The sequence below is a fragment of the Carcharhinus amblyrhynchos genome, chromosome 31 (assembly GCF_965287045.1).
Source record: "Carcharhinus amblyrhynchos chromosome 31, sCarAmb.v2.hapA, whole genome shotgun sequence".
NCBI lineage: Eukaryota > Metazoa > Chordata > Chondrichthyes > Carcharhiniformes > Carcharhinidae > Carcharhinus > Carcharhinus amblyrhynchos.
In genome coordinates this window covers 527,597-553,549 of record NC_137354.1, presented here as the reverse complement: position 1 = coordinate 553,549, position 25,953 = coordinate 527,597, and the positions used below count along the sequence as shown (strand labels likewise).

The 25,953-nt window shown below is 45.1% G+C and overlaps 1 protein-coding gene across 1 annotated transcript in view; it reads right to left on the bottom strand.

Moving 5' to 3' along the window:
- Positions 1 to 25,953, bottom strand: part of LOC145360517 (pro-neuregulin-3, membrane-bound isoform-like) — a 509,505-nt gene that overhangs the window by 11,511 nt on the left and 472,041 nt on the right. The window contains exons 3-5 of the mRNA XM_080215773.1: positions 18,395 to 18,468; positions 12,648 to 12,674; positions 7,199 to 7,301 (exon numbers count right to left, since the gene is read on the bottom strand). Coding sequence (XP_080071899.1) covers positions 7,199 to 7,301; positions 12,648 to 12,674; positions 18,395 to 18,468 — 204 coding nt within the window. The remainder of the gene's footprint in view (positions 1 to 7,198; positions 7,302 to 12,647; positions 12,675 to 18,394; positions 18,469 to 25,953) is intronic.

The window sequence follows — 25,953 nt, the reverse complement described above, 5'->3', positions numbered from 1 at the left end:
GCATGAGTCGCAAAAACCCAGCTTGCAGGTGCAGCAGGTGGTCAGGAAGGCAAATGGGATGCTGGCCTTCATAGCGAGGGGGATTGAATATAAAAGTAGGGAGGTCTTGCTGCAGCTGTATAGGGCATTGGTGAGGCCGCAGCTGGAGTACTGTGTGCAGTTTTGGGCGCCGCACCTGCGCAAGGATATTTTGGCCCTGGAGGGAGTGCAGAGGAGGTTTACTAGGCTGATACCGGAGTTGAGGGGATTGAGCTATGAGGAGAGGCTGAATAAACTAGGCTTGTACTCGTTAGAGTTTAGAAGAATGAGGGGAGATCTCATTGAGACGTATAAGATGATGAATGGGATGGATAGGATAGAGGTGGAGAGACTCTTCCCGCTCAAAAAAGACAGTAGGACTAGGGGGCACAGCCTCAAGATAAAGGGGAGGCGGTTTAGAACGGAGTTGAGGAGGAACTTCTTCACTCAAAGGGTGGTGAATCTCTGGAATTCTCTGCCCGTTGAAGTGGTGGAGGCTGCCTCGCTAAATATTTTTAAGAAGCGGGTTGATGGGTTCTTGATAAGAGAGGGGATTAAGGGTTATGGGGAGAGGGCGGGAAAGTGGAACTGAGCTACAACAGATCAGCCATGATCTTATTGAATGGCGGGGCAGGCTCGAAGGGCTAGATGGCCTACTCCTGCTCCTATTTCTTATGTTCTTATGTACCCCAGTGAGAGTCAGCGTGTGTGGGGACCCGTACCTCAGTGATAGTCAGTATTTTTGCAAATTGTTCCTGGAAGGTCCAGTAATTTCCAGGGTAAAAAAGCCAAATACCTTCTCTAAAGAATGGATGATTAATTTTGTCTGTTATCATGTGTTTGTAAACCACAGCCACGGCATTCTTTACAGAAATAAAGTAATGGGATTGTAAATAAGGGAACATAAACTATTTTCTTTGAATGTGAATAATTTTTCCACTGGTTTACTTCACCATTATTCGTCCTGAGTGAAGCTATCGCTTTTGCAAATCACCAAATACTAAAGGAGCTACACTGCATTTGCAGAGATTCCAGCAATGTGTGAATAATTCAGCCATCCATTAACACCTCTCTACCGCAGCACAAACACCCCCTCCACCAGCTCTCACCCATCACTACCTGTACCACACAGTCAGGCTATGAGCCATTATGTTACACCACATGGGGAAACCATCCCTGCTCCACTTGAGGAACTGCACTCAGTGGCCAAGCTAACCACCTCCATGAATGATTCAGGGGAAATGAGTAACATTCATCAATCCAGCAACCACCAGTTAGAAAACAACCACAGGACTAACAAGCAGCAAGGCAATCAGAGCATCACACTGCTGCACATGCAGTATGTCCCAAAGTAAAACATAGCATGGTTAGTATCGACAGCATCCATGTGTTCATCATCAATCTCATCTTCATTAAGAACACAAACTGATTGCACTCCGAGGTCGCTGGCCTCTTTAAGAGGTGGACATTTGGAGGACCATGTGACCCAAGCGCCCAATGGGAAACAAGTATGTGGATCTTGGTGCAAAGCGTGGGCTTTTGCAGTTCCTCGTCCAGGAAGTTTTAATGTCATCAAAGTACTCTGTATACTGACCTGCTTGTAAATAATCCGTTAGCATTTGTTATTCTAACTGGTGGTCACCAATTCTTGCAATTACTACATTGGTGATAAGGTAAAACAGAGTGACTCCATTTGCAGTGAGGAATTCAAAGAGAACGTTGTTGTAAAAAACTGCAGAATAAATTGATCAATCCTAGCTAAAAAAGAGGGAGCAGGCATGCCTTTCTTTGGGAAGCTAGTTGTGTTACAGTCATAGCTAGGATGTAGAGAAAGATCAACTTAATAAGAGTAGGTCATAAAACCCTACAATGCAGAAGGAGGCCATTCAGCCCATTGAATCTACACCGACCACAATCCACCCAGGCCCTATTCCTGTAACCCCACATTTTTACCCTGCTATCCCTGATACTAGGGTCAAACAACATAACCTACACATCTTTGGAGCGTGGGAGGAAACCAGAGCTCCTGGAGCAAACCCATGCAGACACAGGGAGAATGTGCAAACTCCACAGACAGTGACCTGAGCCGGAATTGAACTTGGGATCCTGGCACTGTGAGGCAGCAGTGGTAACTACTGTGCCACCCGATCCATTTAAAAGTCTGATGGCAGCAGGGGAGGAGCTTTTCTTGAGTTGGTCGGTACGTGCCTTCAGGCTTTTGTATCTTTTTCCCAATGGAAAAAGGTGGAAGAGAGAATGTCTGGGGTGCGTGGGGTCCTTGATTACGTTGGTTGCTTTTCTCAGACAGCAGGAAGTGTAGACAGAGTCAATGATGGGAGGTGGCTTGCATGAACGACCCTTATAGTTTCTTGCAGTCTTGGGCAGAGCAGGAGCCATACCAAGCTGTGATACAACCAGAAAGAATGCTTTCTATGATGCATCTGTAAAAGTTGGTGAGAGTTGTCACTGACATGCCAAATTTCCTTAGTCTTCTGAGAAAGTAGAGGCATTGTTGGGCTTTCTTTGCTATTGTGTTGGCATGGGCGGGGGGAGGGTGGTTGGGCAGGACAGGTTGTTGGCGATCTGGGCACCTAGAAACTTGAAGCTCTCAACCATTTCTACTTCGTCGGTGACAATCTCCTTTGTTTTGTTGACACTGAGGGAAAGATTATTGTTGCTGCACCAATTCACCAGATTCTCTATCTCATTCCTGTACTTTGTCTCATCGTTATTTGAGATCCAACTCACTACAGTGGTGTCATCAGCAAACTTGAAATTTGAGTTGGAGGGGAATTCGGCCACACAGTCATAACTGTATAAGGAATATTGTAAGGGGCTGAGAACATAGCCTTGTGGAGCACTGGTGCTGAGGATGATCTTGGAGGAGCCGTTATTGTCTATACTTATTGATTGCGGTCTGTGGGTTAGGAAGTCTAGGATCCAGTTGCAGAGGGAAGAGCTGAGCCCCCAGGCTCCAGAGTCTGGAAATGTGTTTTGTGGGCTGAGCTGCAGCCAATAAACAGGAGTCTGACATAGGGTGTCTTTGTTATCCAGATGTTTCAGGGTTGAGTGTAGGGCCAGGGAGATGGTGTCTGTTGTGGACCTGTCATGGTTCATGATATCTAATGGTGTAAAGCATATCCAAACCGTGCATATCACTCCTCTTTAAACAGACTGGCTGAACATGCAGCTTAGGCTTTTAAGACTGGTATGAAGAAGCAACCAGTCTGTCACTTGAAACTCAGAGAGTACGGTTTCTGTTAGCCTATAGAACCACCTCGCACACCATCATCAGAATAACTCCAGCTGAGCTGCTGATGGGTCGATGTTTGAGAACTAGATTGAGTTTCTTAGTTCCAAATTGGGCACAGAAGGTGGAGACAGGGCAGAGTTGTCGAGAAAGGAACCATGATTTGTCAAAAACGGAAAGCGTATTTGAGAAAGATGATCGAACCTTTGTGAAGAATTTTGGAATTGGGTCTCAGGAGTTGTGGCCCCAGCCAGGCTGGGGCTACTGTCTTATGAAGTGAAAGTGCACAACAAGTTAGCGTAGAAACACGTAGATCATTTGAGGAGATGGGAACCATCCCAAAAGCCAGTGTTCCTGCCTGATCTAATTGTACCAGCAAAGTGGTGTTATTGGTTGTCCAAGGGATGAAGTGCTGATCAGCCTACAGCTGGCAAAACTGCTGCTCATAAGAACATAAGAAATAGGAACAGGAGTAGGCCATCTAGCCCTCGAGCCTGCCCCACCATTCAATAAGATCATGGCTGATCTGAAGTGGATCAATTCCAATTACCTGCTTGCTCCCCATAACCCTTAATTCCCTTGTCTATCAGAAATCTATCTGCCCATGACTTAAACATATTCAACAAGGTAGCCTCCACCACTTCAATGGCAGAGAATTCCAGAGATTCACTACCTTCTGACAGAAGTTCCTCCTCAACTCTGTTCTAAACTGACCGCCTCCTTATTTTGAGGCTGTGCCCTCTAGTTCGGGTTTCCTTTTTAAGTGGAAAGAATCTCTCTACCTCTATCCTACCTAGCCCTTTCATTATCTTATATGTCTCTATAAGATCACCCCTCAGCCTTCTAAACTCCAACGAGTATAGGCCCAATCTAAATCTCTCCTCATAAGCTAACCCCCTCACCTCCGGTATCAGCCTGGTGAACCTTCACTGGTACTCGCTTCAAGGCCAATATATCCTTTCATAAATAAGGGGACCAAAACTGCACACAGTACTCCAGTTGCGGCCTCACCAGTGCCCTGTACAGTTGCAGCAAGACCTCCCTGCTTTTCTGTTCTATCCCCCTCGCTATAAAGGCCAGCATTCCATTCGCCTTCTTGATCACCTGCTGCACCTGCAGACTGGGTTTTTGCTCCCAATGAAACCGAGGAAATAGTGCGATATGAGACAACTTCTGGAAGAAAGTCCCAATGAAGCAAGTCTAAATGAAACTGCCTCTACACTTGAACCTCAACTAATTGAGCCTCATTGCTCCTGGAGAAAGAGTAAGTCCCCTGACAAACTGAGTTTCTCATAAACTGTGTTAAAAATGTGCATTATTGCTCTTGTTTTGGGAATTGCATAAGTTACTTATGTAAAATAAGGGATTTAAAGAGGGAGGGTTGAGTGACTGGCCCCTTTAAGGGGTGTACATTGTGAGGGTCATGTGACTCAATCACCGAATGATGAACAGTTGCAGGGATCCTGGTGCAGATGCAGCCAGAATAGATCCAAAAGCTGGAAATGTTAACATCATGATAGTACTTGGCTTATTGATCTACTTGTAAACAAACTATTATAAGTTCATTATACAAACTGGTGGTCACCAATCCTAATAATCGCTACACACTCTCTCAATTTGCAGAAGTAGCAGCTTCTGGGAAATACCTCATGTCCTGGTACCTGTCGCCTCAGTACCTTCCTCCGTGATACTTGTCACCACCCTCCTCCTCCCCAGCCACATAATCTACCTACTCATTATCTGCTCCACTGGTACATGTTGTCTCCCAGGACCTGCCCTCTGAGTACCAGCCCAGTACCTATAGTTTAAGAAAATCCACCATTCTCACTGTCAACCAGAAAGGCAGGTGATTTGCTGGCCCATTTGCCTCCTGTACGGTTGTTTAAACAGGTGGGGCAACACCAGAGGAAATTGCCATTTATTGGGCCGCAGGACATTCCAAAACCCATTTCACAGCTAAGAAAATATTTTTTATTTGAAGTGTTTATAGCAGGAAATGTGGCAGCTAATTTGCCAACAGCAAGCTCCCACAGAAAGCAAGGTGATAATGACCAAATCATCTTTTCTGGTGATAATGACTGGGGGATAAATATTCGCAATGATACGGAGGGAAATGAAGAGCACTGATAGGCCAGGGTTAACAACTCATCCCAATGATGCACCATCAACACTGCGGCACTCCCTCAGCGCTGACCCTCTGACAGTGCTGCACTCCCTCAGCACTGACCCTCTGACAGTGCAGCGCTCCCTCAGCACTGACCCTCTGACAGTGCGGCACTCCCTCAGCACTGACCCTCTGACAGTGCGGCACTCCCTCAGCACTGACCCTCTGACAGTGCGGCGCTCCCTCAGTACTGACCCTCTGACAGTGCGGCACTCCCTCAGCACTGACCCTCTGACAGTGCTGCACTCCCTCAGCACTGACCCTCTGACAGTGCAGCGCTCCCTCAGCACTGACCCTCTGACAGTGCGGCGCTCCCTCAGCACTGACCCTCTGACAGTGCGGCACTCCCTCAGCACTGACCCTCTGACAGTGCGGCACTCCCTCAGCACTGACCCTCTGACAGTGCGGCACTCCCTCAGCACTGACCCTCTGACAGTGCGGCACTCCCTCAGCACTGACCCTCTGACAGTGCGGCACTCCCTCAGCACCGACCCTCTGACAGTGCGGCACTCCCTCAGCACTGACCCTCTGACAGTGCGGCACTCCCTCAGCACTGACCCCCTGACAGTGCGGCGCTCCCTCAGTACTGACCCTCTGACAGTGCGGCACTCCCTCAGCACTGACCCTCTGACAGTGCAGCACTCCCTCAGCACTGACCCCCTGACAGTGCGGCGCTCCCTCAGTACTGACTCTCTGACAGTGCGGCACTCCCTCAGTACTGACCCTCTGACAGTGCGGCACTCCCTCAGCACTGACCCCCTGACAGTGCGGCGCTCCCTCAGTACTGACTCTCTGACAGTGCGGCACTCCCTCAGCACTGACCCTCTGACAGTGCGGCACTCCCTCAGCACTGACCCTCTGACAGTGCGGCACTCCCTCAGCACTGACCCTCTGACAGTGCGGCACTCCCTCAGCACTGACCCTCTGACAGTGCGGCACTCCCTCAGCACTGACCCTCTGACAGTGCGGCACTCCCTCAGCACTGACCCCCTGACAGTGCGGCGCTCCCTCAGCACTGACCCTCTGACAGTGCGGCACTCCCTCAGTACTGACCCTCTGACAGTGCTGCACTCCCTCAGCACTGACCCTCTGACAGTGCGGCACTCCCTCAGCACTGACCCCCTGACAGTGCGGCACTCCCTCAGCACTGACCCCCTGACAGTGCGGCGCTCCCTCAGTACTGACCCTCTGACAGTGCGGCACTCCCTCAGTACTGACCCTCTGACAGTGCGGCACTCCCTCAGCACTGACCCTCTGACAGTGCGGCACTCCCTCAGTACTGACCCTCTGACAGTGCGGCGCTCCCTCAGTACTGACCCTCTGACAGCGCAGTGCTCCCTCAGTCCTGACCCTCTGACAATGCGGCACTCCCTCAGTCCTGACCCTCTGACAGTGCGGCACTCCCTCAGCACTGACCCTCTGACAGCGCAGTGCTCCCTCAGTCCTGACCCTCTGACAATGCGGCACTCCCTCAGTCCTGACCCTCTGACAATGCGGCACTCCCTCAGTCCTGACCCTCTGACAGTGCCTCAATTCTGTACAATAACTTGTATTTTGTGCTGGAATCTCTGGTTTGGATAGAAACCCCAAATGTTTTGATTGAGGCAATACTGTTGCTCACTCGGCCACAAGTAACATTAAATTATCCAAAAGGAAGAAAGAAATGAGTGTGTCACTGAAGAATGTGGCTACCCTGAGAATCACAGTCAAAGTGGTGGATTGGACAAAATGTTTACATTCTATCAATTCAAAGGGATCAACCTTACTTTGTTTTGAAATACAGAACCACACAAAGCATCCCGACCACAGTGAGTCCGATGGTGATGCAGGTTATTGACATGATCTGTCTCTGGTAAATATCTTCACTCTCTGTGAACAAACAGACAGAAAACAAGTTTGACTGTAACTTTCCATTCAGATACTTGCGTGTGCACATATCTATACACACACATATACACAAATATATACACATATACACCTGAACTTTCATGTGGTTTTGTGTTCTTAAGTGTGCGGGGATGTTTTGTGCAAATGCAAATTTGTGTGTGTAAATACCCGTGTCATTGAAAGTGTTTTCTGTGTCCATTTGTGTATGTACACATAAAATCATAGAAGCCCTACAGTGCAGAAGAAGCCATTTGGCCAATTGAATTGTGTCTTTGTGCCTGTTTGTGTTTTCATCTCTGGAATGTACCCTTTCTTTAATATTCAGTTTCAGTTAGCTTGTCAGTCAAAATGATTCCTCCCCTCAGTGGACAACCTCCCTTTGCTATCACGAATTAAATTCCATTTTCGATACCCTTGGGTTTCCAAATATCAAATGAGCGATTGATGGATTGAAAGGCTGGACTTACTCAGCCCAAACACAAATTATAGTCACAGAAGCCATCAATTAAATATACACATTAAACAAAGGAGTCCATTAAACGTATTACTGAAAATGAGAAGAAACTGAGATCAGAATTATGCATTTTTATTCCTTATCAGAAGAATGTTCTTTTGCATTTGGATAAGAACTCAAATTCAACTCAAACTAGCCTGGACTGGGGCAGCCACTGATGGATGGTCAGTGACGGACAGACGGACAGACAGTGACGGACGGGCGGGCAGACAGTGACGGACGGACGGGTGGGCAGACAGTGACGGACAGTCAGTGACAGACAATAATGGACAAACAGTAATGGGACTGAGGAATGATGGACAGTCAGTGATGGACAGAGGGGTATGGACAGAGGGGTATGGACAGTCGGTGATGGACAGTCGGTAATGGACAGTCGGTAATGGACAGTCGGTGATGGACAGTCGGTGATGGACAGTTGGTGATGGACAGTCGGTGATGGACAGTCGGTGATAGACAGTCGGTGATGTACGGTCAGTGACAGACAGACAGGAGCAGCTGGAGAGGGGCAGCTGGCGAGGAGCAAGCTCGTGTCAAGTAGTCAGGGACAGGGAATTGACGAGGGGTGGCTGGTGTTTCTTCAGGGTCCACAGTCCGTATCAGCAGTAAATCAGGGTCCTTGGGATGGGGGTGGGTGAGCAGTATAAACGAGCAAATAAAGATCTTCAAACATAGGCTATACTTGTCCTGGGAGTGTTTGATGGGGACAGTGTAAAGGGAGCTTTACTCTGTATCTAACCCCGTGCTGTACCTGTCCTGGGAGTGTTTGATGGGGGACAGTGTAAAGGGAGCTTTACTCTGTATCTAACCCCGTGCTGTACCTGTCCTGGGAGTGTTTGATGGGGGGACAGTGTAGAGGGAGCTTTACTCTGTATCTAACCCCGTGCTGTCCCTGTCCTGGGAGTGATTGATGGGGGACAGTGTAAAGGGAGCTTTACTCTGTATCTAACCCCGTGCTGTACCTGTCCTGGGAGTGTTTGATGGGGGACAGTGTAAAGGGAGCTTTACTCTGTATCTAACCCCGTGCTGTACCTGTCCTGGGAGTGGCGGGGCAGGCTCGAAGGGCCAGATGGCCTACTCCTGCTCCTATTTCTTATGTTCTTATGTGTTTGATGGGGACAGTGTAAAGGGAGCTTTACTTTGTATCTAACCCTGTGCTGTACCTGTCCTGGGAGTGTTTGATGGGGGTCAGTGTAGAGGGAGCTTTACTCTGTATCTAACCCCGTGCTGTACCTGTCCTGGGAGTGTTTGATGGGGGTCAGTGTAGAGGGAGCTTTACTCTGTATCTAACCCCGTGCTGTACCTGTCCTGGGAGTGTTTGATTGGGACAGTGTAAAGGGAGCTTTACTCTGTATCTAACTCCGTGCTGTCCCTGTCCTGGGAGTGTTTGATTGGGACAGTGTAAAGGGAGCTTTACTCTGTATCTAACCCCGTGCTGTACCTGTCCTGGGAGTGTTTGATGGGGGACAGTGTAAAGGGAGCTTTACTCTGTATCTAACTCCGTGCTGTACCTGTCCTGGGAGTGTTTGATGGGGGACAGTGTAAAGGGAGCTTTACTCTGTATCTAACTCCGTGCTGTACCTGTCCTGGGAGTGTTTGATAGGGACAGTGTAGAGGGAGCTTTACTCTGTATCTAACCCCGTGCTGTACCTGTCCTGGGAGTGTTTGATGGGGGACAGTGTAAAGGGAGCTTTATTGTGTATCTAACTCCGTGCTGTACCTGTCCTGGGAGTGTTTGATAGGGACAGTGTAGAGGGAGCTTTATTGTGTATCTAACTCCGTGCTGTACCTGTCCTGGGAGTGTTTGATGGGGACAGTGTAGAGGGAGCTTTATTGTGTATCTAACCCCGTGCTGTACCTGTCCTGGGAGTGTTTGATTGGGACAGTGTAAAGGGAGCTTTACTCTGTATCTAACTCCGTGCTATACCTATCCTGGGAGTGTTTGATGGGGGGACAGTGTAAAGGGAGCTTTACTCTATTTCTAACTCCGTGCTGTCCCTGTCCTGGGAGTGTTTGATGGGGTAAACACAGTAAGAAGTCTGACAACACCAGGTTTAAGTCCAACCAATTTAAGTCCAACCAGTGTCTGATGGGGGACAGTGTAGACGGAGCTTTACTCTGTATCTAACCCCATGCTGTAACTGTCCTGGGAGTGTAGAGGGAGTTGAACTGTTTAATCACCAATTCTAATCTGTTCCGGGTGTTGAGAAAGAGGAGCTTGTGGGGAGTCGTGGTGAAGGTTCAAGAGTCACAGTACTGGGTGCTGGAATGTGAAAAGCCTGAGGTAATTAAAGGTTTCAAGACAATGAATCTAAGAATAGGACAGAGACTTCGGTCAAAGGCACAGCAGCTATCACAAGATTATCTACATGGCACTCAGTTATGTTGCTGGAAGGTAGGAGACATGAGCGTCTATAAGGGGTTGCAGAGAATGACAGGGTTCAGATTAGTGCAGATCCTACCAACACCTTTCAATTATCATTGATGTTTCTGAAGAACCAGTCATTCCTCTGAAAAAGAAGTTTGCAATATTCACCCATGGATAGAAATGGGAGGAAAGGATAGGAAGGAATAATCCAAGAGCCCAATAGCTCAGAATTGGGCATCTGGCACATAAAACCAAGAGAGCAAGGAACTGAGACTGACACATTGAGAGAGCAGACACAGAGAGACAGACAGAGAGAGAGAGAGAGAGAGAGAGCAAGAGAGCAGAGGAGGTGGGGGCAGGGAGAGAGAGCAGACAGAGACAGAGAGTGAGAGCAAAAGAGCAGACACAGAGAGAAACCGAGCTGACAGAGAGAAAGAGAGATGGAGACAGAGACAGAGAAAGAGCAAGAGAGCAAAGAGTGGGAAAGAGAATTGAAGACAAAGAGAACATTAAAGAGTGAACAGATGCAGAGATAGAAAGAGCAGACAGGGACAGAGAGAGAAAGCAAGAGAGAGAGACTAGACACAGAGATAAAGAAAAAGAGGCACAGACAGAGAAAAATGGAAAGAGACTCAGAGCGTGAAAGACTAAAAACAGAGACGAAAAGAGAGAGAGCGAAAAAGAGAGACAGAAAGCAAGACAAACAGAGAGAGAAAGGGTCTGAGAAAACACAGAGAGAAAGTGTGTCGCTCGTGTACCTTTAAGAAATGTATTTTTTTAAAAATCATTTTCTCTGCAGTTGAACAGTTTTGGTTTTTTATTGTTACCAGGTGGCTGGTTAGAAGTCCTTTTAATGCTGCAATGGCTTAAATGGAGTTTTGTTTATTTTTATTCTGGGCCTCAGGTACTTTCTGGGAACTATTATGACTCTATATTGTGAGAGGGAAGATTGACTGGCAAGTTAAAGTCAGGTGGTTCCTCCTCAGAAAAAAATCTAAGGATTCATTTTCAGTTTTAGTTTCGAAGGGGATTAACATCAGACTGAAAAACAGTTTCTCTCTCTCCTTGGTATTGGAAATTCTGCTGCTTAGCTAAAAGCAAAGCTTCTTGCCTTCCTGGAGTGAAAACGAGGGGCGTGCACACGGTGGGTCGTGCGTGGGCTGCTCTTGGAGGTTCCGGGAGTGGCCTAGTACTTCATGTCGGTGTGTGTGCTTAATCCTGGACCGATAGACGGGCGCCGCAACAGCTCGGTGACTAGCACTGCTAGCTGCGCAGATACATGGATTTGGGCCTGGGTCTGTGGGAGTTTGCGCATTCTCCCTGTTGTTGCGTGGGTTTCCTCCGGGCGCTCCGGTTTCCTCCCACACCCCAAAGATGTGCTCTTAGGCTAATCGGTTTTACCAAATTGACACTATTCTCCCCTGAATCTGGCTAAGTTAGGGGTTCCATTCGTAGACACGCAGGGTAGAATAGGTGTAGGGTGATGCGGCGGCGCGGGCTCATTGGGCCGAAGGGCCTGTTTCCTGTGCTGGGTTGTTCTTTGTTTGTTCTTTGAAAATTCTGCTGTTGGTGGTTGGTTTGCCGAGACTGTCTATCTCTCTGGTGTTTTGGGAAGCTGTTCTGACTTCAAGCTGGTCTGTGTGTTTATCAAGAGGGCTGTCAGAAGTTACAAGGCTGGGAAGTCAGAGTTCTAATTCTCCACCCAAAGAACTAAGTTCCAGCATCACGTGAGCATTTGTAATTTCTGTGCTAAACCTGTGGCAAGCGTTTTGTATAGGGAAGTTTGTTTGATTGGAACATTTTGTACACTTGTTAAGGGTTATGCAATATCATCACTGTTTTTCTTTCTTGTTTGTAATTAGTAAAAGTTATTGCTAATTTTCTTTATACATGTTAACTGTCTTCTTAAATATACTTTGTTTGTTAAAAGTTCCCTAGTGGGTCAGTTGAGTCATACCTGAAGTGAAACATTTCATGCTCACCACAGCCATATTCAAAATGCAAAACTTATGATCCAGGCAAACTTCATAAACACTTTGGAGTTTCTGACCTTAATTATAACTAAAGAGACAGAGACCAGACAGAGGGACATAGAGAGGGAATAAAAATGAGAGACCAGAGACAGAGAAACGTCAGACACGCAGAGAAGAAGACAAGATAGAAAACAGAGATAGAAGTAAAGAGAGAGAGAGAGAGAGAGACCAGACACACACAGAGACGAAACATAGAAGGAGGAAAAGGGAGACAAGACAGAGAGAGAACTGAGAGGGAGAGAACTAGAGAGCAGACACTGAGAGGGAGCAGATAAAGAGGGATAGACTAGGTAGAGGCACAAACAGAGACTAGACAAAAGATACAGACAAAATAGACACAAAAGATTGGATACAGACAAGTGAAACATTTGGCAATAACACAGAGGCAGAATATTGAACAAGAGCAGAGTCCATACCCATGAATTCTATTCCCAGGTGTTCTGCTGCATTGCGAGTTTTCACAATGAGAGAGAGAGAGAGAGAGACAGAATATCAGTAAGCCATATGATACACAAATGCAATCCAACTGTGGGTTTGAGGGTTCAGTATTGACTCAGGGATACCAACATTCCACTTCCTACAGCTTTTCCTCATTCCCTGTCAGCAGCAGATAACCAAATTAACAAATCGCTCAGGGAATTACAAAGTCATATTGCTTTCAATTGGAGCAGAGAGGCAGTGAATTTAGAAATGCTTGGTGCGTTTGACAGAACGGTCTAGGTTTTATGTCCCCGGCATTCCTGTGCAGTTTTACAGTTTGTGTGACTAAGTTGCATCGATGAATTTAACCCTAGAAATAGGAAGAGATCATACAGCAAATCGCGTCTGTTCCACCAATCACCAGTGCACAGATGTTTAATGCACATTGTGATTTACTGTCTAGAACCTTGAAAAAAAAAACTACCTACAAGATCCAGTGATCTTTGCAATGAGGATTTCCCCCTTTCCCAGTTGACAGGTTAAATCTGGTGTCAAGTCAAGGGAATCTCCAGGCATGTAGCAACCATGATACCAGCAAGCAAGCAGCCAGATTGCCATATTCACGCAGGGAAGTTAAAATTCTTCATACACTGAAATAAATGATCGGGATTGGCTGAAGAAAGTAAGCTAAGAATAAATAAATGGTGGAATTGTTTATCATTATGAAGAAAGTTGGCAATCCATAAATATAAAATTAGCTTTTCAGGACCACTGAGGGTGTTCAAAAGTAATTCTGAAGGTAAAAAACCAATGAAGGGCCCAGTTAGGCCTCATTCATTAAAGTGTAACTTTTCCCAAAGCTTTTTTAATAGTGAGACTAACAGCATTACAGTGGAAGCTTTCATCAGAATATAACCCCAATGGACATCATTGTTTATTGGAACTTCTATGATTTATTGGATAGTAGAGTAGGTTTCCCATATTTAACTGCTCCTGTGCAGGCTTCCAAAATTACTGTAAGTTTCAGTGAAGTAATGATAATAAATACTGACAACTTCACCACCATTACCACCAGAAAACAATTTTCCAAACTGTTTCGTTCATCACTGTGAGCAGAAAGGGGAAGCACAACAACAGGCCTGGCCGCTGCTCTATTGCAGCTAGCACAGAAAATCACCAACTATTTACCAAATCGCAAACTGCCAACCCTCCATCAAACCTTAAATCATGTCACCAAATTTCCAAACCATCACAAAATCTTCAAATTTTCAACAAATTTCCAAATTTATTTTTGCTGGGAGTCTCTTTGCAACTTGTGTGACTTTGACAAAGATTGTCAGTGTCAGTAAACTGAAGCGAAAATCAGCTGGAGACTGGGTAAACATGTCGGATTTAACTAATTCCCCTGGGCACAGGAAGAGCAATCAGCAGCAGGGAGTTGACCTGTGACAATTCAGGCTTTCAAATTAAAAGAAAAAGGAACAAATATTTCAGGAACCAAACACTCTGAAACAAGTTGAACATTTCAATCAATGGGAGTCTCAGAGAGTGGGTGATGGGGGTGGGGAGGGGGGAAGGAGAGTCAGTGGGGGTGGGAGAGTGGGTGGGGGGAGACAGTGAGGGGGAGAGTGATGGGGGGAAGAGTGAGTGGGGGAGAGAGTGAGTGGGAGGGAATGTGGTTGGCGGGAGGGGAAGAATGGGTAGCAGGGAGTATATGGTGGGGGGGAGGGGGGAGCAGTATGTGTGATTTTTGGGTGTGGACCTCCTGAATAGAGGCCACGATTTTACAAATGATTTGCAGACAACCTAAATGATAAAATATAGGAAAAGAATCTTGTGAAATTGTGTAATGCAGATGAACAGGAACAGCGTGAAGCATGGAAGGTCAGTTCAACTTTATCTAATTGAGTCAAATCAGTCTTTGCTTCCCACAGTCTGAAGGTGATAATCACAATGCACTCAAATCCATCATTTTCTCTTGTATCTGGAGACAGCCACCTGATCACTGCCCTCACTCTCCTGCTACAGTCTGACTTCCCTATGAACTTGGCTTCAATGGTGACTCGATCAGCTGCAGATTGCTCAAATCAGGAAGCTCCACCAAATCCTGATGAACCACAACCCAAAAATGGACTCAGAAAAACAGCTCCAGCCCATGTTATTGATGCTTAAATAAAACCAGAAAATGCTGGGAACACTTGGCAGATCTGGCAGCATCTGTGGAGACAGAGTTAACAGGCATGCCCCACCACCCAAAATTCCTGCCCAAGGTCAACGGACCTTTATATGGTCTGCCGAATTTTCTGTCCCACCTGCTACGATTTCCACGGTGGAGGGGAAGGGAAATTTCCAGCCGACATTTCAGGTCAGTGATCCTTTGACAGCTGCTGCACTGGGATTCAGATAATTTGGGAGGGTATCTCAGGCTGCATGTTGAGAATGTTTTTGTTCTTGGCAATGGACACTGAAGAATTCTAGCGTTGTGAGCAAGCCTGAGACAGTTCCAGACACTAATGGTGCAGCAAGAGACTCTCATCATTAGAAACAGAAATCAGTCCAGCAGGATGCAAACCCAAAACAGACATTAGTTTTTCAACTCAGAATAAACGGTATCAGTCCCCGTAAAAATATTACTTCAAGAGATCCAACTCTGCCCAAAATTATAACAAAAAAATCACTAAAAGTCAGATTTTACTCTGTTTGATGGCATAAAACTAGTGATTGCAAATTGGCAGCATGTTTTACAAATCTTAATTAACACAATCAACACTGAGAAGAAGAGGTAGAGATGTGAAACTGGCAATTGACTCACTGCAATCCATTTTACATTATCAGAGTCAGAATCCATCTCTCAGTGTCATCTTTGTAATCCATTGTTAAACATAAACATCAGTCTTCACAAGTACTGATCAATGATTCTTAACAAAAATAATATCACCAGATTGACCACACTGAAATATCACTTGGTAGCAAATTGCGGGGAAGAGAGGGAAGGGAATCAAGCAGTACAAGTATTTTTGGTTTAATTCCTGTTCTGTTTTCTGCATTTGGTAATGGCCATGATGAACTGATTGAATACAATGACAAGTTCCAATCTTGCCATACAAGGCAGGCTCCATCTGGCTGTGAAATTAACACAAAGCACATTGCAGAGAAAACAAAAGGCACAAGGCACAGGAACAAAACAAAGCACACACACAGGAGAGACAGAGGGATGAAGAGAGGGGTGGATATAGGACAGAAATATGGAGTGATGAGGGAATTGGATAGAGAAATGGAGGGTACAGTGGAGTGATACCGGAAAGATAAAGAGATGAGATAGAATAGGTGAATCAGTGATCAAACATCAAAAATTAATCTTCTCAATTTCTATAACTTTTTTTAAAAAGAAAACACCAGCTAAATTGGGATATAGAGTAATGGAAGCTTGTGGAAAACTGAGCCCACAGGACTGAGACCTTTTTACTCAGGGAATGAGCATCAGGGAGGGAAAATGAGTCAAAGATTGATGGTGTCTCCAGAAGTCAAAGGAACCAATTCCAAGAGTAAAGATTATATAGGGAAGAGTTTGCAAATGTATGCGGGGGAAGGAGAGGGGGAGATGAAGGAAGGGAAGAGGGTAGGGAGGAGAGGAGGGGGTAGGTCGGAGGGGAGACAAATGTGTCCTCTTCAAAGAGGAGAGTAGGAAGACAGACAGCACTAATGGAAGAGCCAGTTAATTTCCACATCCTTTCATCAATTTTGGGGTGAGGTGTCAGGTAAACAGTAAGAATCCAGAAATCAAACAGGTTTGAAGTTTCAATCTGACCAAATGGCGACATCAGGAGGAATCCAAGACCTCAGCTCAGAGTCATAAAGGTTTACAGCATGGAAACAGGCCGTTCGGCCCAACTTGTCCACGCCCCCCTATTTTTAAACCCCTAAGTTAGTCCCAGTTGCCTGCATTTGGCCCATACCCCTCTATATCTATCTTAACCATGAAACTGTCTAAATGCTTTTTAAAAGATAAAATAGTACCTCTGCTACTACCTCTGGCAGCTTGTTCCAGACACTGAACACCCTCTGTGTAAAACAATGAATGAACTGTCTCCTTCTAATTCTGCAGTTGTGACAATCCAAAGAAATGCAAAAACTCAGCTGCTAATTGATCAATATCTTTCACTGTTTCATCTTTAATCACAAAAGCCAATAAGGGATCGGGAATGTGAGGAATAAAGAATGTGAGGGATTGGGAATATGAGGGATTGGCAAGTTGCTGGACATCACCTGTTGCTCTAGGTTTGAAGGCCAGAACCTATGGTGAGTGAAGATTGTGAAGAGTAAATGGAAATGATGGGAATGGGGCCACACTTTAGGGCAACAAGTTGAATGTACTGTAGTCACCTGACACACCTCCCAAGAAAACAGCAAATATTGAACCAAAATCTTTCAAAGAAAGAAAGTGAACACTCTTTCCACACTTTTATAGTCATGACCTTCCATCCTTACAATCTGAGGTTACCACCAAGACTCTCATAATTCTGACAGAATGGGTAAGGACATGTTGAATTTAGCTAAACATATCCGATGCGTGGGATTTTACAGTGTCACTTGGGTGAGACTGGAAATTCCCGCTCAAAGTCAATGGAGATTTCCGTTGTTGGTCCCTTGCCCATACCGATTCCGTATTTTGGACTTTATTGAGTGCAAAAACAAGAATGTTTTGCTGAGCTTTTATAGAATACTGATTTGGCCACAACTACAGTATTATGTCCAACACTGGTGATCACACTTTAGGAAGGATGCAAGCGTGCAGAGGAGGTCTACCAGAATGATTTCAGGCATGGGGGAGTTTTGCTGTGGGGTTAGGAATGGAGTTGGTGTTGTTCTCCTTGGAGAAAAGAGATTGAGGGGAGATTTGATAGAGGTGTACAAAGTTACTCATGAAGATCTGCTTTCTCAACCTTGCTCCTTGCCTGTGGTGTGTCAATCCTCAGGTTAAACTGTCACTAGTCGGTTCTTTCCTTCAAAGGGGACAGCAGCCTATGGTCATCTGGGACTCTGGTGACATTACCTTTAACAAGATTACAGAGGTTTAGAGAAGGAAGGGAAGGAAGGGAAAGAAGGGCAATTCCCTTGGGTAACGATAGAAAATCGAGAGATTTAAAGGTTTTCAGCAAGACGCGGGGAGAAGGGGTCAGCGTTGATGGGACGGCAGTTGGTAACGTGAGGAAGAACTTTTTAACACTGTGAGCGGTAATGACCTGGAACCCACTGCCTATGAGGTTGGTGGAGATACAGTTTATTTATTAGTCATAAGTAGCTTTACATTAATACTGCAATGAAGTTACTGTGGAAGCTGATGAATGATTTCTAAAGGAAAGTGGATGGGCAGATGAGGGAAATAGCGCTATAGGATAGACCGGGAAAATGGGACTGATTGAATGAGTCAACAGTGGGCTAGCATGAACTCATTGGGCCTATTGACTCTGACTCTGTAAGAGAGGAATCTGTTTGTGCGTCAGATAACTCACTAGATGCAAGTAATGCATCTAGTGAGTTATTCTTGGACGCTTCCATCCAGCAAACTTCCAATTGTCCAAAGTAGAAGGAAATGCAGATGGTGGTTTGCAATTTTGTAAAGAATGTGAATTTTTCTTCCTCCACACACACACACCCTTCCCATTCTACAACTTTAGGATCATCACCATAGCAACAGCTAGCATTAGCAAATCACAATAAAAGAAGAAAACATTGAACATACTTGGATCTGATAAGATTGAATCAGTTTTGGGCAAATACTGGTCACAGCGAACACCTTGGTAACCCTCCTTGCACCTGAAGAAAAAGACAATACAAGACAGAAAGTAGGTTTGATAAATGGAGAGGTTGAGATATGGACAAAACAGAAAACAATATTCATTCAGAGTAAGTTTGTTAAAAGCAGCACAGGATGTTCAATATTGGTTCAAACTGATTAAGCCTTGGAATGGCGTTTAGAGATGGCTGACCACACAAAGAGGTCCAGAGATATTCACTCATTGGGTGTTTATTCAATTATCATTCTCTGGTTATCGAGCATTTTCTCTGAGCAGCAACTCCAGTTGTTCCTTCAGATTGCAGGCCTTTACTCCATCTGCTTCCCGACTGCCAATTTCAGGAAGACCATGAGATCGTGATACTGCTCACAGCCAGAAATGCAAAGGGCACATTGTACTGAGGAGAGGATAAAGAGAGAGCCAGGCTCGGGATCTTCACTCACCTTCTTGGGAGCAGGGACAGGCGGACCTGGGGGGGAAATCACACTGTTCTACTTCACTCAGTTTCTTGGGAGCGGAGACAGTTGGCCCCAAGAGAGAGACACTGTACCGAGGAGTGGATAAATAGAGACCCAGGCTCGTGGCCTTCACTCAGCTTCTTGGGAAGAGAGACAGTCGGTCCCAGGAGGGACTGTTCTGGGGCAACCGGCTGAGTTTGAAAACATTTCAGGAGCGACGTCACAAGAAAACAATAATTTAAAAGAGTGGTAAGTAACTGCTAACTTGAATTACCTTTTCTAACAGCTTTCAGATTAAAGGTAATAAGGAAAAATATTTTACAGATTTAAAAGTTAAAAATCAGTTGATTTTTAAATTAAAAAACAAATGAAAAACTAATGATGTAAATTAGGCATGTAGGGTCAATGAGTTGTACCTGCACAATGTAGGAGCCAGTGGACCCCATTGTGGTTCCGAGTGAATATATTTGCAATAAGTGTTGGCTGCTCGAGGAAATGCAACCCTGAGCTGGAGCTTCAGACGCTGCAACATGTCAAGGAGTGGGAGAGGAACCTGGGCCCTGTGTTTCAGGAGGCAGTTCAGCCAGTGGTCAAGGACAGGAGAGTATAATTGTGAGTGAAGCAGGTCGAGAAATCCAAGGGATATCAGTGCAGGAGCCTCAGCCCTTGTGCCTGTCCAACAGGTACCAAATTCTTACTCCTTGTGTGATGTGAGAGAAGGGACTGGAGGAAGGACGTGCAAACTGACCACAGCACCACTGTTCAGGGAAACATTCAAGTGGGGGAGAAAAGATACATGTAGTTGTTGTTGGGCATAGTATAGTCAGAGGAATAGGCACTGTTCTCTGTATCCAGGATCAAGAGTCTCAGAAGTTGTGTTTTCTGCCCAGTGCCAGGGTTTTGGGACATCCATACTGCGCTGAGAGGGAGGATCCAGTGGTGGTGGCCCATGTAGGCACCAACACATACGTAGAATATGGAAGGAGGTTCTACATAAGAAGTTTGATGAATTAGGCCCTAAATTAAAGAACAGAACCTCCAAGGTTATAATCTCTGGATTATTACCTAAACTGTATGCAAATTGGCAAAGGGTTCATAAAATTAGAGAGATGAATATGTGGTTCAAAGACTGGTGTGAGAGAAATGGGTATCTGTTCGTGAGGCACTGGCATCAGTACCAGGGAAAGTGGAGGTTGTACCGTTCAGGACCATGTTGGGAGCAGTATTTTTGTGGACCACATAACTCAGCAAGTAGAGAGGGCTTTGAACTAAAGGGTGGGGGTGAGAGTTCAGTTGCTTGTAAAACTAGGAAGTCAGAGTTAAAGGTAGGAATGCAGGTCAGGGATCAGTCTGAGTGTCAACAGAAAACTACTGGTAGGGACAGATTATATGAACATTATATTACAGCAAGGGCTCATACAAGAGCCCTAATTAAAAGGGGACAGTTTCAGGAATGGAAGGTTTAAAAAATCAGGGGTATACGAGGGAGTGCTGGGACAGGATAGAGAGGGGGAACTTGACATAGTGTGACAGATGGGGGCAGGAAATTAAGCAAAAATTAACAACACAGTACAAATCTAGAGTTGTAAACTACTGTGAAAAATCAAAGCTAAATATTCTTTACCTGAATGCTTGAAGCATTTGCAATTACGTAGAGGAGTTGATAGCACAGATTGCAACATCCGAGTGCGATGTATTAGCTACTACGGAAAGGTGGTTGCAGGGTGACCAGGACTGTGTGCTCAACATTACAAGATATTCAATGTTCCAAAAGAACAGACCAAAGGGGAAAGGAGGTGGGGTTGCATTGTTAACCAAGGAAAGTTTCAAAGCAGTGCTGATTTGTGTTTTAAAGGCAGTGGATAGTGATGTAGAGTTGGTTTGGGTTAAAATCATGAACAGCAGGAGAAGGAAGGCAAGAGTGGGAGTAGTCTACACGCCCCCAAATGTGACCTATCAATTAGTCAGAGCATAAATGGGGAAATATCAGGACATGTTTGAAGGGAACTGCAATTATCATGGGATATTTTAATCTGCATATTGATTGGACAAAGCAAGCTGGCAAGGGTAGTTGAGAAGAATTTGTGGAGTACATCAGGGATTGCTTTTTAGAGCAGTACCTTGTGGAACCTACTCGGATTTAGTATAATAAAGAAGAATTAATAAGGGATCTTGTGGCTAAAGATCCCCAAAAGGGGTGGTAATCACAATATGGTAGAATTCAAGATACAGTTTGAGGGTAAAGAGGTCCATAACCAGTGACTTCAACTGAAATAAGTGCAATTATAATGGTATGTGGGAGGAGGTGTCTAAGGTGAACGGGGTAAAGATACAGGCCGGTAGATGGGCAGTGGTGGGTCTTCAAGCAGTTGGTCCCAAATGCTCGGCAGGAGTTTATCCCAATCAAAAATGGAGATTCTTCGAGAAAGAGGCAAAATCTAGAAGGTCAAGTATAATGTTAAATTAGAAAGCAGGATTTACGAAGTGGTAAAGGATAGTGGGAAACCAGAGGACTGGGAAATGTTTAGGATCTAGCAGCAAAAGATTAAAAAGCTCATTAGGGAGAAAATGAATTTTGAGAGAACTTGCATGTGGCATTAAACACACTTACAGTTTCTATGGATATATAAATAGGAAGTGGGCAGCTAAGGTAAATGTGGGACCTCCACTGAATGAGGCTGCTGAATTGATAACAGCAAACAAAGAAATGGAAGAGATGATAAATTTTTTTTTGCTAATATCCCTAAGATATCAGAAGGACTGATTCCAAATAACATGGTAAAACTTAGAAAAATCCCAATCACAAGGGATAGGGCATTAGAGAAACTCAAGGGGCTAAAGGTGGACAAGTCACAGGACCTGATGAACTGTGTGCTAGGATTTTTGTGGAAATGGCTGCAGAGATAGTGAGCCCATTGGTTAAAATTTTTCATAGCTTGCTAGATTCCTGCACGGTACCAAAGGATTGGGAATCAGCCAATGTGACTCCCTCATTCACAAGGGAAGAAAAGCAGAAGGTAGGGAACTATAGGCCAGTTGGTTTAACATCTACTATTGGCAAAATGCTGGAGTCAATAATTAAAGAGTAAATAAGCTAATCATTTAGGAAAGCTGAATATAATGAAACTCAGACAGCATGATTTTTTGAAAGGCAAATCATGTTTGACACATTTTCTTGAATTCTTGGAGAATGTAGTAGAGAGAGTAGATAGAGGGGAACCTATAGATGTAGTGATATTTAGATTTCCAAAAAGCATTTGACAAGGTGCCGCATAAAGAGACTGGTACATAAAGTAAAAGCCCATGGAATTGAAGGAAGTGCGTCAGCATGGATTGAAAACTGGTGCCATATAACAGTGAGATTAGAATAAGTGGGTCTTTTTCAGAATGGAAATTGTAACTAGTGGAGTGTTGCAGGGATCAGTTCTTGCCCCACAATCGTTCATTATTTACATTACTGACCTGGAGGAAGGAACAGGATGTAAGGTTCCCAGATTTGCTGATGATGTGAAGATCGGTGGAAGGGCAGGTTATGATGAGGATAGTCTAATTCTGCAACGGAATATTGATAAATTGGGTGACTGGGTGAAAACCTGACAAATGGTGTTTAATGTGGGGAAGTGTGAGGTCATGCACTTTGGTAGCAGGAATCAAAAAACAGATTTTTATCTAAATGGCGAGAGACTGTAGATGAATGAAGTACAGAGGGATCTGGTTGTTCTAATGCATGAATCACAAAAAAACTAGCAGGTCCAACAAGTAGTGAGAGGCAAATGGCAGTTTGGCCTTTATTGCAAAGGGGTTGGATTTTAAAAATAGGGAGGTTTCGTTGCAATTGTACAGGGTGTTGGTGAGGCCTCATCTGGAATACCGTGTACGGTTTTGGTCTCTTTACCTAAAAATGGACATAATAATATTAGACGGAGTCCAAAGGAGATTCACCAGGCTAATTACTAGGATGAGAGGATTCTCCTATCAGGAGAGACTAAACAGTCAGAGTCTGTATTCCTTGCAGTTTAGAGGAATGAGGGGTGACTATATTCAAACATATAAAATCCCAAGGGGGCTCGATAGGGTGGTTGGTAAGATGTTTTTACTAATGGGAGAGTCTCGAACAAGGGAACATAGGTACAAGATAAGGGACTCAATTGTAAGGGGAATAGACAGGTGTTTCTGCGAAGACGAATGAGACTCCAGAATAGTATGTTGCCTCCCTGGTGCAAGGGTCAAGGATGTCTCGGAGTGGCTGCAGGGCTTTCTGGAGGGGGAGGGTAAACAGCCGGCTATCGTGGTGCATATAGACACCAACGATATATGTAAAAAAATGGGATGAGGTCCTACAAGCTGAATTTAGGGAGTTAGAGTTAAACCGAAAAACAGGACTTCAAAGGGAGTAATCTCAGGATTGCTCCCAATATCATGTGCTAGTCCGAGTAAGAATATCAGGTTGGCTAAGATGAATACGTGGCTTGAAAGATGGTGTAAGTGGGAGAGATTCAGATTGCTGGGACATTAGAACTGGTTCTGGGGGAGGTGGGACCAGTACAAATTGGACTGTCTGCACCTGGGCAGGACTGGAACCAAGTTCCGAGGGGGAGTAAAAGCAAATTGCTGTGAATGCTGGAATCTGAAACCAAATGAGAAAATGCTGGAAAATCTCAGCAAGTCTGGCAGCATCTGTAAAGAGACGAAAGGTAATTTGGACGTTTTGAGTCCAAATGACCTTTTGTCAAAGCTAAAAGGCATAGAAAATGGGATATATTTAGACTGTAGGGTGAGGGAATGGAAGATGAGTCATAGTCACAAAAACAAGAGGAAAGGCTAAGAGGTGCTAATGGCAGTCACACCTTTTATTCTCCCAGTGGAATGGCCAAATGGCAGAGAAGCTGAAATCAGAGGATAAGGTGTGACAAAGGAAGATGTGGGGGTAGGGATGAGATGGGTGGGAGAGGGATAAAATTGAGAAAAAGCTGGAAAAGGGAAGCAAAGGGGAGAAAAGATAAGAAAGGGGGGATAAAAAATGGGTGAAACAGTGGGGGGGGGGGGGAAGTAAAATAAAGGAAGACAATAAAGAAATAAAAGGTAGAGAACAGTTAAAAATGAAGTAAAATGAAAACAACGGGGTCGAGGTCGGGTAGAGCAAATCATCTAAAGTTGTTGAGTTCGATGTTGAGACCGGAAGGCTGTAAAGTGCCTAGCCAGAAGATTATATGCTGTTAAACATAAGAACATAAGAAATAGGAGGAGTAGGCCATTTAGCCCTTCGAGCCTGCCCCGCCATTCAATAAGATCATGGCTGATCTGAAGTGGATCAGTTCCACATTCCCGCCCTCTCCCCATAACCCTTAATTCCCTTGTCTGTCAAAAACCTATCTACCCGTGACTTAAATATATTTAGCGAGGGAGCCTCAACCACTTCAACGGGCAGAGAATTCCAGAGATTCACCACCCTTTGAGTGAAGAAGTTCCTCCTCAACTCCGTTCTAAACTGCTCCCCCCCCCCCATGTTATCTTGAGGCTGTGCCCTCTAGTCCTGCTATCCTTTCTGAGCGGGAAGAATCTCTCTACCTCTACCCTATCCATCCCCTTCATTATCTTATACGTCTCGAGAAGATCCCCCGTCATCCTTCTAAACTCCAACGCGTACAGACCCAGTTTGTGTTGAGTTTCACTGGAACATTGCAGCAGTCCAAGGACGGACATGTGAGCATGGGAGCAGGATCGTGTGTTGAAATGGCAAGCAACCGGAAGGTCAGGGTCCTGACTGTGCACAGACTGAAGGTACTCAGCAAAGCATCACCTATGCTTATCTACACTTAGTCTTCTCTGTATCAGATGGATCATGAGAGGCATGGATAAGGTAGATATTCAATGGGCAGGATTCTCTGGCCACGCTTACCTGAAAATCAGAGATTCCCCCCAACTTCAATGGACCTTTACGTGGCCAATTGGCTCAATGGAAGAAGCCAGAGAGTGGTTGTGGAGGATTGCTTCTCTGAGTGGAGGCCTGTGACTCGTGGTGTGGCACAGGGATCGGTGTTGGGTCCATTGTTGTTTGTCATCTGTATCAATGATCTGAATGATAATGTGGTAAATTGGATCAGCAAATTTGCTGATGATACAAAGATTGGAGGTGTAGTGGACAGCGAGGAAGGTTTTCAAAGCTTGCAGAGGGATTTGGACCAACTAGAAAAATGGGCTGAAAAATGGCAGATGGAGTTTAATGCAGACAAGTGAGAGGTATTGCACTTTGGAAGGACAAACCAAGGTAGAACATGCAAGGTGAGTGGTAGGACACTGAAGAGTGCAGTAGAACAGAGGGATCTGGGAATACAGATACATAATTCCCTATCTATCACAGGTAGATAGGGTCATAAAGAGTGCTTTTGGTACATTGGCCTTTATAAATCAAAGTATTGAGTATAAGAGTTGGAATGTTATGGTGAAGTTGAAAAGACATTGGTGAGGCTGAATTTAGAGTGTTGTGTGCCGTTTTGACCACCTAATTACAGGAAGGATATTAATAAGGTTGAAAGAGTGCAAGGATGTTGCCTGGACTTGAGAAACTGAGTTACGGAGAAATGTTAAATAGTTTAGGACTTTATTCCTTGGAGCGTAGAAGAATGAGGGGAGATTTGATAGAGGTGTATCAAATTATGATGGGTATTGAGAGAGTGAATGCAAGCAGGCTTTTTCCACTGAGGCTGGGGGAGAAAAAACCAGAGGGCATGGGTTAAGGGTGAAGGGGGAAAAGTTTAAAGGGAATATTAGGGGGGGCATCTTCACACAGAGACTGGTGGGAGTGTGGAATGGTGAAAGCAGGCTCACTTTTAACATTCAAGAAACATTTGGATGGGTGCATGGATGAGAGGGGTGTGGAGGGATATGGTCCAGGTGCAGGTCAGTGGGACATGGCAGAAAAATGGTTCGGCACAGCCAAGAAGGGCCAAAAGGCCTGTTTCTGTGCTGTAATGTTCTATGGTTCGCTCCCCACCAGCTAGAATTCCAGCAGCAGGCAGAATGAGAGAATTCCAGCCAACACCTTT